This window comes from Calonectris borealis, chromosome 15 (assembly GCF_964195595.1).
Source record: "Calonectris borealis chromosome 15, bCalBor7.hap1.2, whole genome shotgun sequence".
In the NCBI taxonomy this organism is placed as follows: domain Eukaryota; kingdom Metazoa; phylum Chordata; class Aves; order Procellariiformes; family Procellariidae; genus Calonectris; species Calonectris borealis.
This window is the reverse complement of record NC_134326.1, coordinates 12,590,644-12,605,028: the sequence shown is the minus strand read 5'-3', so window position 1 is coordinate 12,605,028 and position 14,385 is coordinate 12,590,644. Positions and strand designations below refer to the sequence as shown.

The 14,385-nt window shown below is 41.4% G+C and overlaps 1 protein-coding gene across 2 annotated transcripts in view; it reads left to right on the top strand.

The window, feature by feature from the left end:
• Nucleotides 1–16: 16 nt before the first annotated feature.
• Nucleotides 17–14,385, top strand: part of GEMIN5 (gem nuclear organelle associated protein 5) — an 18,865-nt gene continuing 4,496 nt past the window's right edge. The window contains exons 1-23 of one of the 2 annotated variants that reach the window (XM_075164244.1): nt 17–223; nt 463–617; nt 1,154–1,335; nt 2,090–2,241; nt 2,464–2,595; nt 2,782–2,914; nt 3,364–3,523; nt 4,130–4,342; nt 5,098–5,183; nt 5,690–5,784; nt 6,447–6,583; nt 7,786–7,859; nt 8,247–8,428; nt 8,530–8,669; nt 9,122–9,293; nt 9,556–9,783; nt 10,309–10,422; nt 10,864–10,992; nt 11,580–11,675; nt 11,974–12,111; nt 12,670–12,817; nt 12,940–13,059; nt 13,912–14,122. In XM_075164244.1, the coding sequence (XP_075020345.1) occupies nt 64–223; nt 463–617; nt 1,154–1,335; nt 2,090–2,241; nt 2,464–2,595; nt 2,782–2,914; nt 3,364–3,523; nt 4,130–4,342; nt 5,098–5,183; nt 5,690–5,784; nt 6,447–6,583; nt 7,786–7,859; nt 8,247–8,428; nt 8,530–8,669; nt 9,122–9,293; nt 9,556–9,783; nt 10,309–10,422; nt 10,864–10,992; nt 11,580–11,675; nt 11,974–12,111; nt 12,670–12,817; nt 12,940–13,059; nt 13,912–14,122 (3,357 nt within the window). In that variant the 5' untranslated portion in view covers nt 17–63. The remainder of the gene's footprint in view (nt 224–462; nt 618–1,153; nt 1,336–2,089; nt 2,242–2,463; nt 2,596–2,781; nt 2,915–3,363; nt 3,524–4,129; nt 4,343–5,097; nt 5,184–5,689; nt 5,785–6,446; nt 6,584–7,785; nt 7,860–8,246; nt 8,429–8,529; nt 8,670–9,121; nt 9,294–9,555; nt 9,784–10,308; nt 10,423–10,863; nt 10,993–11,579; nt 11,676–11,973; nt 12,112–12,669; nt 12,818–12,939; nt 13,060–13,911; nt 14,123–14,385) is intronic. The other variant, XM_075164245.1, reaches the window with a different exon arrangement.

Sequence of the window (14,385 nt, the reverse complement as noted above, 5' to 3'; positions counted from 1 at the left end):
CTTGGCGGCCGCGCCCGCGGCGGCCTGGCGGGGCGCGTGGGGCGGGAGGTGCGGCCCGGGGCGATGGCGGCGGCAGTGGCGGGGGTGCGGGTGCTGCCCGCCTCGCCCAACTGGTACAGCAGCCGCTGCAGCGACGCCAGCAGCGATGGCCGCCTCTTCGGCTTCGCGGCGAGGCACCGCGTCTGCCTGCTGGATGTCAGCGCCGCCGCACCCGCGTTTTACGGTACTCCACGACCCGCTCCTGCGGCGGCCCGGCGGCCCTCCCCGACCCCCTCGCCTTTTATAGGGGAGCCCTGGCCCCGCGGGCAGCCACCGTGCGCCGCTCGGGCCCGTGGGGGGCGGCGGGAGCCCCGGGGGCCGGGGAGGCGGTGGGAGTCCCGGGGGGGTGGGGGGAGGGGCGGGTTTCGGAAGGTGCCGTGCGCGCACGGAGGGTCCCATCGCGGTCTCTTGCTGTCGGTGCAGGAGAGCTCATCGGGCACACGGACCGGATCTCCGGGTTCACGTTTTGCCACTGCCCCGGGCAGAGCAGCCTCTGCGCCAGCAGCTCCGACGACGGGAGCGTCAAAATCTGGGACACGGAGGCCCTGGCTGCGGTGGGGGAGTACAGCCTGCACCAGGTAGGGTGCCCGGGAGCCACCGCTGCGGGGACCGAGAGGGTGAGACAGGAAGAACTCGCAGGGTAGGGTGGGTTTTTTAGGTCTTGCACAGAAAGCAGGGTGATGTTACTTTAACCAAAGGTGAATTTCAAACCCGGTGAAATTAAAACCGTTGATTGCTTCTGGCCAGCTTTTTCTTCTAGCCTTAGGTCTGCAGCATTGTTACATCACCTTAATAAGCTGTTGGTTACCATCAAAGCCTCGGTAAGCAACTATGCTTGTGGTGCGTACTCATTGCCACTTAACCCAGCTCGCTTTCGTCTTTTCATCACGTTGTTGCTCCACACAGGACAGACTAAGGACATACATTTGAACAGTTACTGTCACTCAGGGCAGCATATTGGCAAGTACGTCAATTTGCCAAAGCCCAAAAGAAGTGAAATGCTTTAGAACTAATTCAACTGATGCTGGGGAGCACTCGCTGATAATTTCCTGCTCGTTATTCTGTGTTAGATGGTGTAAAACAGCTTTAAGCGTATTCAATTCTTTTTCTTCAGAACACCATCTCAGCGTTGCACTGGTCACCCCTTGTGAAAGATTTGATTGTATCTGGTGATGAAAAAGGTATAATTGTTTGTTACTGGCATAACAGAAGTGACAGCCAGCAGTTCTTCCCAGAGCCTCGGACAATTTTTTGTCTCACTTGTTCTCCTCACCATGAAAACCTGGTGGCAATTGGGTAAATATTCATTATGTTTTGTTTTCCATTCTTCTGCAATAAGTTTATTGTGAATTTTTGCTGCACAATTGTAAGGGTTTTTTTTTTCTGTTTTTTTCTTCTGGTATACAACAACTCAGAAATAACGTTTAGATTTGGTAGACGTGCAAGACATAGAAATCCGTAACAATGTAAGAGTCCAGGTTTGGTTTGAATCTTTGAAGTTTCTTAAAACTTATTTTTTAATTAAACTTGACTGGTGTTTGTTGCATTATAGGTTACTTCATCTGAAGAGAATTTCCTAGTTTGACTAGGCCTTTGTCAACCCCTGCAATTCCAGTTCTTTAGATACCCAAGACTGTGCTGAACAGAGCAGGGACAGGAAGGCCCTTTAGACTTAATGATACAGTTCTCTTGAAGAAGAGCAAACACAAGAGGGAAGGAATGAAAGTGGTTGGTGGTAAAGGGAAAAGTTTTCCTTGTATAAAAGCCACTGTAGTTTTTTAAGTCTCTGAAAGCTGTACTACTAATGAATTAGTCATTCTTGAAGCCAGATGTACTGATTGTACTTCCTGAAAAGGCAGGTGCAGTTACGCCAGTGCTATACTGGAGCTCCCATTGACTGTTAGTCTGCTAGTCCCATTGCTGCTTGTGATCTGGGTTCCCTGTCTGTAATACACAGACAGTGATCCTGGTAAAGGGCTTGGAAATCGAGTCAGATATTATTCCACAAGGATCCAAGAATCTCTTCATTAATTTGAGTCTCTATTTTTAGCTACAAGGATGGCATGGTGGTTATAATTGATATCAGCAGGAAAAGAGAAGTTCTTCATCGCCTAAGAGGCCATGACGATGAAATACATTGTCTGGCCTGGTGCCCTCTGCCTGGTGAAGAAAGGTTACCTGCTTGGCAAGATGAGCTCCAAGGTATGTAGAAATGATGAATAGTTTATGAAGTGATTCTCAGTTCATGTAAATGTCCTTCTAGAGAATTGAATTCCTTATTCATAGAACGTCAGTAAGTAGCTTATCAAAGGCAACCGATAAGTTCAATTAACGTATGTTCTGATACAGAGCAATATATTTTCCGTTAATTTTTAGAAAGCTTTGAATTTTAAAGTATAATAACATGACTTCAATGGTATTCAGTAGTTCCTTCAGAGGAAGGCAAAGTTCCAAACGGGGAGCTGACACAGGACGCAGCCATGAAGAAAGGTTGTTACCTGGCTTCAGGAAGCAAAGATCAGACCATACGAATATGGAGCTGTACTAGAGGCAGAAGTAAGTAAGATTAATAATGTGAGATAAACAGTAACAATATGGTGGAAGAGTTCTCTGACTACAGCCTTCATTTGCTACCTTGATAGTTTAAAGCATGGGGAGCGTATTTAAAGCTTCAGATGGACTTCTTTTTCTCTCAGAGAATTTTGATGTACTATGTCTAGGTGATCCCTCTTGGTTCCATAGGTGTATTGACTTTGAAGTTGCCACCCACGAAGAGAAGAGGTGGAGCCGTTGATCCCGCTGTTAAAGAGCGCATTTGGCTGACTGTTCACTGGCCTTCTGGTCGTTCCTCAGAAATTGTATCCAGCTGTTTTGGGTAAGTAGGGCACACGGCAGCCTGGGTACCGTCAGTAACTGCAGATTAATTTATTGATACTTACGGAAGAACTGGGTAGGAAATGTTGACACCCCCTTCCTCCGCAGTGTAACTGGAGAGAAGACAGGCCAAGAGTTAAGGTGGGAGTTCAGACTTCTAGAAGACTACTATTTGTCCCCTAATTTATCTGATAATCTAACTGAATATTGACTGCTAATGGTACTAATTGTGTTTTTGCCCATCTACTGGGAGAAAATGACATGTCAGTTTTCAGTGTGGTTAACTATGGGTATCATTTGTAGGGTGGTGTTTGCATGTATCTGTGCATCCACATGTAGTGGATGTGTGTCTAGCTGTACTTGTGGTATGTATACATGTAATATAGTCTATATATAGCCTGTGTTATTCTTTTGACGTGAACAATGAAGTACACACTTCAAATTTTGCAGAGGAGAACTGCTACTCTGGGATTTGACCCAATCTGGAAAACGCAAGTGGACTCTTCTAGGATCTTCAGAAGGACAAAATCACTCCCGTATTGTGTTCAATCTGAGTTCCGTGAAGCATCAAGACAAAGAGCTCCTTTTTTCCATTTCAATGGACAGAGATGTAAGAACCATTTATAAAATTAACATTAAAATAGCAGTACCTATACAGTTTAACTGAGCAAGGCTACCCCTTTTACAGATTTTCTCTTAAAGTGGCTTTATTGCAGCATTTTATAACATCATTGCTTAAAATTTGTTCTGAGCACAGGTTGTGTATATTTTTGTTAGTTTATAAGCTCAAGCTCTTACCAAGGTGGAGTGAATGGCTATGACATTCTGGACTTGAATGGTAAGCATTTAATAAAGGGATCTTACCATGTCTTTTTCTTGTATGTTTCATTTCAAAAAGGCCTGGTTTTCCTTCTTAAAATCATTTTCTTGTACAAACTAAAGCTTTTTTTTTTTCTTTTTTTTTACTTTTACAGGCAGCAGAATGCCTCCTATTTTAAAGTCGGAGGAGGACCACAGTATTAAAATATAGTTATTTTGTCCATTCCGTTACAGTCTTCCAACTATTGCAGCCCTGTCTGTGACATCTCTGGGCGCAGATCACATACTATGTCAAGCCTTGAATTTGACCCTTTGATTCTTCATCTCACTCATGCTTTGTTTTTCCTTGTCAGTCACTCTGCATTTAACCATTCCTTGTTCCTTAAATATTCTTCAGGTGAAGTGCTGGGACCTGTCAACTCTCGATTGTAGCTGGACTATGCCCTCGCTTGGGGGATTTGTCTATAGTCTTGCCTTCTCCCCAGTGGACACAGGCTGTCTTGCCATCGGTGTTGGAGACAGCATGATCCGGGTGTGGAATACTTTGTCCATGAACAATATTTATGATGTTAAAACCTTCTGGCAAAGCATAAAGTCCAAGGTTACAGCAGTAAGTGTGCTTTTGATTCCTTTTTTTTCCTTTCCTTTTCTCCTCTTTTCACTCCATTTTTTTCTTTCAAGAATATTTTTCTTTCTCTTTCACTCTGAAGAAGGTTTTTCCCAACTGAAAATATAAAGCTAAGTTGTTCCTTTTGTCCTCGATTCTTTTGGCATACAATACATTTTAGAATCTGGCAACAAATTTTTAGACCTTTTTACAACCCTAGATGCTTGCATTACATCTAGTGAAAATCAGCTCTAGTCCAGCTGGCTGTTACATTACTTTTTCACCTTTATCCTCCTTCGTGATCCTTCCTTGCTTCATCCATGATTGCCCTTGCTCTGCTAGGAAGTTTGACATGCACAAAAACCAACACGGATGTCTTCAGTTTGGGTTTAACCAGCGGTTGGCCAGAGGCTACTGCCTGGTAAAATTGCTGGCAGCAGTGAAACACGGTAGTTATTCTTGTTCACACCAAAAGTTTTCTCACCATCCTACCATATTCTCCATTTCTATTTTGTAATGCAGATGTCAAATAGTATTTTAATGATTTTAGTCCCTTTTATCTTATCCCACAATAGCTGGTAGGGGGAGAGCCTTTGATAGTCATAGTGGAGTGATCAAATCAAGTGGCTGTAGTTGGAAGGGTGGGTATAAGGGATGGTGCTTGCTCATCAGTTTCAATGTTTTCCTTTTGTTTATTATTTAGAAATAAAGTGTCTGTAGCTTGTGTCGTTATGTGTCTCTTTTTATTTTGCTTGCAGTTATCCTGGCATCCAACTAAGGAAGGCTGCTTGGCCTTTGGAACGGATGATGGAAAAGTTGGCATATTTGACACCTTCTCCAGCAAGTAAGAAAGTAGCTTTCAAATTCATTAGTGTCAGATCCTGCTGGTATGTTACCATGCATAGGTGGTGTGGTCTTTCCTGAGGTATATCTTTACTGTTAGACAAGAGCAGGATTAAATTAAAATTAGGCAAACAGTTGGATTTGCAGTGCCTTTTCATCTCTCCATTATGTCTGGTAGCTTCTAAGGTAATCATACTCAAATTGCATGACGAAAGATCATCTGTGGGAGGACATCAGTCAAGGAAAACTAGCCAGAAAGACATTTTCAGAGAATGAAGAACAACATGCAGGTGCAGGTCATCAGGACATTTTTGTTATGGTTTTAGTAGCGTCCTACAGGAGAAGTTAAAGAAGGCTTGGTTGAGCCATTGCTTTATTATGTTATAGCACATGGTGTCTGTTTTCACCACTGGAAATGTGTTGCTTTGAATATTTTCTTTTTTTTAATTTTTTTTTTCCCCCTTTGCTGAAATCTGACTGCCCCTGCTTCTGTATCTTCCTGCCCAGTGCTAAGAATAAGCCACCTCAGATCTCCAGTACTTACCACAAGAAGACTGTATACACATTAGTCTGGGGGCCTCCAACTCCTCCTCTGTCTTCTGGTGAGTCTTCCAGTGCCTTGTGACAAAGTAGGTCATCCATGCAGAGCACACAGATGCCATGAAGTTGGTATGCCCTCTCTTCTTAGGAAAAGGAGCCCCGTTTGCTTGGTAGCAGTCCTTTCTGGCAGCTAAGAATGCATTTTGCTTGAGGAATTATTAATAGTTTTGCAAAGGAGCAAAACAATCTTTTCCAGTTTTTTAATTCTAGTAGCTTCAGGAAATAAGTGGGAGTGGAATACCACACCTCTGCGCTTACTTCTGGGTGTTACAGACCAGTAACTGTCTGCACAGGCTTCCTGCAGTAACTGCGTCAGATCAAATATGTTCCTTAAATATGTTCCTTAGCTCCAGAAGTATGTTTTTACCATTTGAACTAAACAGAACAATTCCATTAGCTCTTCTTACACAACTTGAGTTTTTTTAAGGTCCAAATTTTAAACGGAATTTTAATGCTTGCAGTGATTGAGCTATGGAGAGATCTATTGGTAGAAATGAGCGTCCTTTCAGAGGATTGTATTGTGAGAATTTCTTGCTGCCATATCACAGGCAATCAAAGCATGTATATAGCCTTTTAAAATAATGTTTTGATTTATAGTGGGAGTGATTACTTCTGCTAAGACTGATGAACATAGTAAATTTAGCTTTTTTTTGCTGTTGGATAGGAGGAGAAGGTGAACAGCCCTCTGTAACGTTATATAGTTGTGCTGGAGAAGGTATTGTTTTTCAACACAACCCCTGGAAGCTTAATGGAGAGGCAAATGACATCAACAAAGTCATCCGAGACACTAATTCAATCAAAGTAAGTATGATTTTGGGGGGGGGTTATGGATTCATGGTAACCATGTCATAGTTTATGTGGCCTTGTAGTTGTAGGTTTCTGATTTTGCCTTCATGATGAATCTGTAACAAAAAAAAAGTTTGAAACCCACAGTCTCCGCAGATGAACTTGAGAGACACTTATTGACTCGAACTATTTAAACAGTTTATGCGTTTGCCTCTGAAAAAGGGTCTTTTTTTTTTTCCCCCAGTGTCAACATGGCACATCTGTTCCTGGCATCAGTTACTTAATTTTCTACTGTGTAATTTACTTAACCAGAAAAGTTAAATGAAGTATAGAGTCTGGTTTTTAAAGCTGTGTGTGGCTGTTTAAAATAATTAGTTCATACAGAGCTTTCCAGTTTTAAAGCACTTGAAGTAATATCCTGAATAATAGCTTAGATCGTGGTGGGCACGCATGAGTTAAACTACCTCAACTTGACTAGTTCTCTTGTTTCAAATGTTAACTTTTTTAAATGAACGTTGCAGTAAAGGCAGTCATGATTTTGCAGGAGTTTGTTTCCATTTACGCTGCAGCTAATGCAGAGTGGTTGGTGATAACTGACCACAACATCTTCTCAAGTATGATCAGTCATTTCTTAGTTGAAAGTACAAAATAAGTGAAGTGGGTTAGATCTTCAGTTGCTTTAAGTCAGCGTAAGTCAACTGAAGTCAGTCAAACTATATTGATTTATATCAGCTGGGTTTTGGTTTCTTCCTTGAGTAGAAGGCTCACTGGGGGTTAAGAGACTAATGTCACAGGCAATGAAATGATCATTTTTAGGCATCTGAATTGAAAATAGGTTTCATCTGAATGAGAAAGAATAGAAATAATTACAAGTAAACTTTGATTTCTTTTGAAAGATGATAGAATTTGCTTGCAATGTCTGGGGCTTTCCAAGGAGCATAAGGAGATCAAGCATTAAGGTCCTATTGGAATCCAGACAAACTTCCTTTGAGACATTTCACTGAACTGATAAAAATAATCACTGGTTCTTGCATCAGTTCATTCAGTCCTTCTTAATTGCACAAGCTTATGTCACTGCTACAAAATGCAACGCACCCTTTTGTGACTTTCATTTTGCAGACTAATTGCAACTCTGTGCAGTTGCCAGTCTTGCTCTGTTAAAGGTATGCAAGAGAGATTTAAGAGTTTTTGGCAATAGTTGTGTCTTCTTTCTACAGCACAAACTGCCTGCACGTACAGAGATCAGCTGGAAACCAGATGGCAAACTCTTGGCTCTTGGCAATGAAGATGGGTATGTTTCACTTGTAGGTTAAGGCTGTATATGTGCTGATCCTGACTGGAATCACTGTATTGAAGCAAAAGTACTTTTTGTTGCCCTGGTTTGTTTCTGTTCTTTCACTGCCAATGTATTTGAATTGTGATAATACAGCATTCCTTGCTGTTACTTGGTTTAGCCGCTCTTGGCATAGAGGATCCATATCATCATGTTAAATTATTTTTCAAGGATCCGCTCATGGTTAAAATGCACTTTTGCTAAGGTACTAAACTGAATCCAGAAAAGAACAACTCTTGTAGTTACTCTGTCTCATGTTCTGTCGTTCTTCTCGTGCAGGGTAATAAAAAAAATCCCATTTTCATTGACTGGTGGATTTCTTACATCGTTGTTCTTACATTTCAGCTCAATTGAAATATTTCAGGCGCCAAACTTGAAGTTGCTCTGCACTATCCAGCAACATCATAAACTGATTAACGCCATTCGTTGGCATCATGAGCATGGGAGCCAGCCAGAGCTGAGTAACTTGATAGCTTCAGGCTCAATCAATGCCACTATTTATGTGCATAATCTGAAGAGCGTCATAGGTAATGGTTTGCAGATTATATTCCAATTCTTGGCGTCTTATTTTGGTTTACTCCTGGTTTGTCTTGCTGGCCATACTTAATCCTTTTCTTTTTTCTTTCAGAGAGCACTTCAGAAAGTCCTTTGACAATAACAGAGCCTTTTCGAACTCTGGCTGGGCACACAGCTAAAATCACAAGTCTTTCTTGGAGCCCCCACCATGAGGGAAGATTGGTATCTGCTTGCTATGATGGCACTGCACAGGTATTGCTCCACAGCCACTCAGAAGCATATTTCTTTCAGTTTCAAATCATCCATTCTACAGTGTTTTAGAACCAAGCTGACTAAACAGTAAAGCTTCTTTTGTGAGATAAACTACTGAAGTACTGCAGATTTACCCTTGGTAACCATCTCCTGGTTCTGGATACCTGACATGCAGGTATCTGTATGTATGTTTTTGCAACTTGCAAATTGATTTGTAAGTCAAGTCGTTATCGTTTTCATATTAGCACTCAAAAAAGAAAGATCTTATGCAAATGTATCGATGCAAACAAAGGAAGCCCTGAATTTTCTCCATTTGCATGTTGGTATTTGAAATACCTGTGCAAACGCCCTAAAAGAGAAGCTCCTAGAAGAGCAAATCACTGAAGAGAAAATGCAGAGTATTAGGGGCGATGAGACTTTCTGAGTAACTGGATTTCTTTCTTGTTTATAAGGTATGGGATGTTATGAAGGAAGAGCCACTCTGCAACTACCGAGGGCACCAGGGCCGGCTACTGAGTGTCCAGTGGTCACCAGTGGATTCAGATTCTGTTTATACAGGAGCAGATGATTTTTCTGTTCACAAATGGCACATCTCAAAGCAGGAGCATACACTGCCTCCGCAGGGTAAGTGTATTCACACAGAAGATCCTTTCCTGAAGATGATGTTGGAGCTGGGAAATAGAGGGTTGCCACATTGAAATGGTATAATAAGTTCTTATGCTGAATTCCAAATCTGCCTGCTAGCTATTCAGGAATAAACTCTGTCTAGGTTTAAATTGAGTTGTATCCTTAGTTGGAAACTAAATGTTGATCTTGAGAGACAGACAGCTAATACACTAAAAATCTCTACACATAATATCAGGGTAACTTTTGCAACCTTTTATAGGCAGAAAGAGTATAGAATTAGAGAAAAAAAGAAGTATGCAACCAAAAGTCAAAACCAAGAAGAAGAAAAAGCCTATAGGAAAGAGTCCAGCCAAGCAGGATCTAAGTGACGCCATGAATGGAGATGAGAGCGCGAAGGAAATGTTACTAGAGGAAAACGGAGTGTCGGACCATGAAGGAGAAAAAGAAGCTCAGGAGACAGAGTTGCCTGATAAAGTCTCCATGACTGGTAATAACCAAATCATCTTAATTCAATGGTTCCCAGACTGTTTAGTCCTCAGAGCATCACCAAGTTTAATATTTTTATGCAGATTTTCTCATAATACGGTTTTATTGAAATAGTGCACTTGAAGGAGATATGGTTCTGGAATGCCTTTCATAATTTTCTAAATTAGTTTGGGACCAATTGTCTTTAAATAAGAAGATTCCGGCCTAATGAACAAAGTTACTGTGTTAGGCTTGAAACAATGTCATTTTTGATCTATGTTGCCTTCTGGTGATAAATCTTATAATACTGGTGGACCTTTGTTAGGGTCTGTTGACATCTTACTTAGCTTTCTGACAGTTCTGTAATGTTTTCCTAATACTTCCTTTCCCTGAAAAGCTATTAAGTTCTATGGCAAAGCAAAGCTTGGTTTCTGTGTATTTCGAAATCAATGTAATGGAATGTGAGTATGTCAAGTATTCTGCTATGGGCTTTTCCATGTATTGTTTTTCCTTTTTTTATCACTTTTTTTATCACTTAACTCCACAGTGTCCAAGGATACATCTTCATCTGCATATGATTATTCTTCATTCAGCTTGCCAATGCATTTTGTGACCCAGAAAGCCACTCCTGTGAAAAAGGATCCACCTAAAGAGAAACCAAGTTAGTATGTTTCAGGGACATTTTTAACAGTCCTGCATCAAGGCAGAGTTCTTCATTCTAGGCTGCAGCTTCCCTTCCTAATGTGACACCAAATAAGTGCCGGAGAAGGATGAGCCTGCTTTTAAAATCTCTTAAATGTTTTAAGTTGCTGCTGCTTTTATTTGCCCTGCTTGTCAGGTCAATTGAGTAGTTGTTTAATGTGGGCTTAGATACTGCCTTTTAGTTGCTAGTTTCATTCCAGGCAAGATGGGCAGAAAAATATGCGAAGTGATCAGTATTCAGAAGTCGGAGTTGTCATAATAGAGATGCATGTGTCACTTGAGCATCTGGGTTTTGTTTTCGTGTGTGAGGAAGAGGGGGTTTTGGAATACGTTGGAGAGTTCTGCTGTAGGAGACTCTTGTAACTGTACAGCAGTGACTAAAATGTGTCTGATTTTTCAGCTCCTGATGCCTCTCTGAAGAAGAGGAAGCCTCGTTCTATTCTACCCTTCAGCACATTCATGGATCACAGATCAAAAGATGAATTGCATCAGGACTGCTTGAGGCTGGCTACATGTCTGAAAACCAAAGGTATCAGTCTAAAACTAAAACACTTAGAGGGTAGGTGCTCTAGAATATTCAGAAGCATGTGTCCAAGGACTTGACTTTGACCACTAGGCATTATTTTTTTTTAAAAACCTTACCTTTATCAAAGTGTGTGACTAGTTGTGGTCTCTTACCTAACTTCTCTTGCAGTGTTTCAGCACTCTGTAGCCACTCCAGACAGGTTTTGAGTAGGATACTATGTTGTGGAGAATAGGGTAGAATTGTCTGCATACGTGCAAAGTGTTTTTCACCTTCGGAAGTATAATATGAGCAGGAGAAAATAAGCCATGAGGGAGACGTTTGTATACTCATAGTATTGTTCCTTAGAGCATGCAAAGGAACATGCTGTTTGATTTAGAATAAACGTTCTGCACAAACACGGTCCTTCTAATCAAACTTAGATAAAAGTTCTAAGTGTTGATCTGCAAATTATTAAATCTGCTATACAGGAAAGAAAGTAGAAGAGATAAGTATTTGCCAACAGTTGAATGTAATGGAGTGGTACAGTCACTTGGCAGGTCCCAGTTCCCAGTGTGGTAGCAAATCTTAAATATTCTTTTTATCTGGTTTAGATAATAATGAAGATGAGTCCCCTGACCTCAAGGATCGCATCCACTTGGGGCTGTTCACAGACAGGGCTTCTCTACACAAGATGATTGATGTGGAAGGTAAGTGGAATAATGGAACCGCTTGGACAATATGTCCATTCTAACTGTTACATTCAAGGAGAAAACAAATTGGGAAAATGTTTGCATTTTCTTTACTGTGGATTGAAGTGTGGGATTAAGAATGCAGGTCTGTGTGAAAAGAAGAAAAGACATATTTTTCCCAAATAGTGTTTATATCTTTCAGATGCAAACCTGCAATACCTTAAGCTTGAATAATCTCACTTTTGCCAAGTTATTTTACTATGGCAAATAATGCTGTTGCACTCATGCTGATAGGAAGTGTGTTTGCTTCCTACAGGAAAGCATCACCTGGAGAATGGGCATCCAGAGCTCTTTCAGCAGCTTATGTTGTGGAAAGGAGATATGAAGGGTGTCCTCCAGGCAGCTGCCGAGAGGGGAGAGCTAACAGACCAGCTGGTAGCAATCTCGCCCATGGGTATGTTTGTTCTTGTAACGCATAAGCAGATGGAATTAGCTGCCAAGGGTAGCCTCATTCTGATTATTCTGGATTGGAAACTTATGATTGTTCCAGACTGCAAGGAAGTTGCTTCTTTAACTGCCTGATAACAAAAATCAAACACAAAACATACCCTATTTATGACAAAGATCTGGATGTTTCTACAAGCACCCTTAGGTTGGGATAGCAGGAAATAGGGTGGTTTCCTTTGGGACTTCTTGAAGGAGCAGGCCTATCCTTCCAAGCACAAAGTTGGTTCTTTGTAATATGTAGCAGTCCTTCCAGCTTGCTGTTGGTTTAAATATGCTTTTGAGTTATTTTACTGGTAGTGAAGTCTTACAGTCGTGTTCAAGCCCTAGCTTTGCCCTGTTTCATTGCCTCATTGACTTGTATTAGGATGGTTAAGAAAGAAGAAACTAATCTGGGGCAGAGAAGAGGTGCATGTTGAAGAAACCAGTGATGATGTCATCCCACAGGAATTCTTCAGTCTTGAGTTTTAAAACTTTGCCTCCAATTGTATTGCCTTCTCTTTTGCAGTTGGATATCAGGCCTGGGTTTGGACAGTAGAAGCCTTTGCGAAGCAGCTGTGTTTTCAGGAGCAATATGTGAAGGCTGCCTCCCATCTCCTGTCCATCCATAAAGTGTATGAGGCTGTTGAGCTCCTGAAAGTGAACCATTTTTACAGGTTGCTGTATATTTATGTTTAGGATTTGCTCTTGTTTTCTAGTAAGGTAGATCTGACATTTTGGTTCACTTGTTGTACACAGTCAATTAACTTTTCTATCTGGTTTCTCTTATGTGCATTAGGGAAGCAATTGTAATTGCTAAGGCCAGGTTGCGTCCAGAAGATCCAATTCTGAGGGATCTCTACACCAGTTGGGCAGCTCTGTTAGAGAAAGATGGTCATTATTCCATGGCTGCCAAATGGTGAGTGTTACTGGGAAGAAGACAGAATTGGTTCCATGCCTGAAACAAAGAAGGTTCTTGGTTTTGTAGCAGCTGAAATCTGTTAACTGGTCTGGTCGTTATTTGTCAAAGGCTTTCTGAGCCTGATCTCTAGATTCCCTCTAAAAGCTCCAAGGGCAGTTCAGAGCAGAAGGTCCAAATGCCATACTACAGTAGAGCCATCTCTTTCCATAGACATTACTGGAAGTCTTTGAAAACTAGTCTAGCAAGACTGAGATTAGGATATATACAAAAAGACTATGTGATGTTTCAAACCTTTCCACTGGAAATGTGCAGTGCAGCAGTTCATCTTGAGTTTCTTGAGGCCTTAGCTAATATCCTAATCACTGGGTTATCCTCCTCCAACTAGAGTGTTTCAAATTTGTGACTATCAAAATTATGCATAATGCTTGAAATATTTTGGCTGGAATAGTGTACTTTGCTGATTTTGGTTCTGGTATTTTTGAGGATGTTCACGCTTGTGAAAGGATTCAGACTAAATCCAGAGAAATGCAGTAGGGATAAACTACTGCATGCAACCTTTGTCTCTTGAATCTATGTCTATTTCTCATCTAAGCCATGTGTGCTACGCACACCACCAGAGGTTTCAGTCCAGATTATTAGGCTGTGTGACTTGGCCCTTTGTAGCTTTGCATCAGATCAGGCGCCATACGTCTATGGTAAACTTTGCTAGGGCACAGTGATGAGAGCTACGAGAACCTATGGAAAATACGCATTTATCTTCATTTGTATGTTTGTGCTATTGTGTTGCAATACAATTTAAAAACGGTATTTTAGTACTAATAAAGTCGATTTGCTTTTATCTCTTTTCAGTTATTTGGGGGCTTCCTCACCCTATGATGCAGTTAAGGTGTTGGCAAAAAAGGGGGATGTGACATCCCTTAAAACTGCTGCTGAGCTTGCGCTGATATCTGGAGAGGAGGAGTTGTCAGCAACTTTGTCTTTCAGATGTGCCCAAGACCTGCTGTTATCCAGGAACTGGGTGGGAGCTCAGGAAGTCCTTCAGCAACATAAAACTTTATTTGTGAGTCCGGTCATTTCCTTTCCGCTTTCTTTAGCATTATCTCTCTCCAGATTAACTTGATTAACTTCGCACCACTTCCCATATGTTAATAATCCACAGGTAGTCCTTTGAGCTGGTTTTGCCTCAAAATATTTTTCTGGAAGTTTATTGCAGTGATCCTATGAAGAAGTATGTGCCTTTGCAGAGGCAAAGGGCCCATGGCGGGGAGACACATAGGCTCTATGCTTGTTAGTTATATTAGAGGTAGTTGAGAAAAGTGGGAT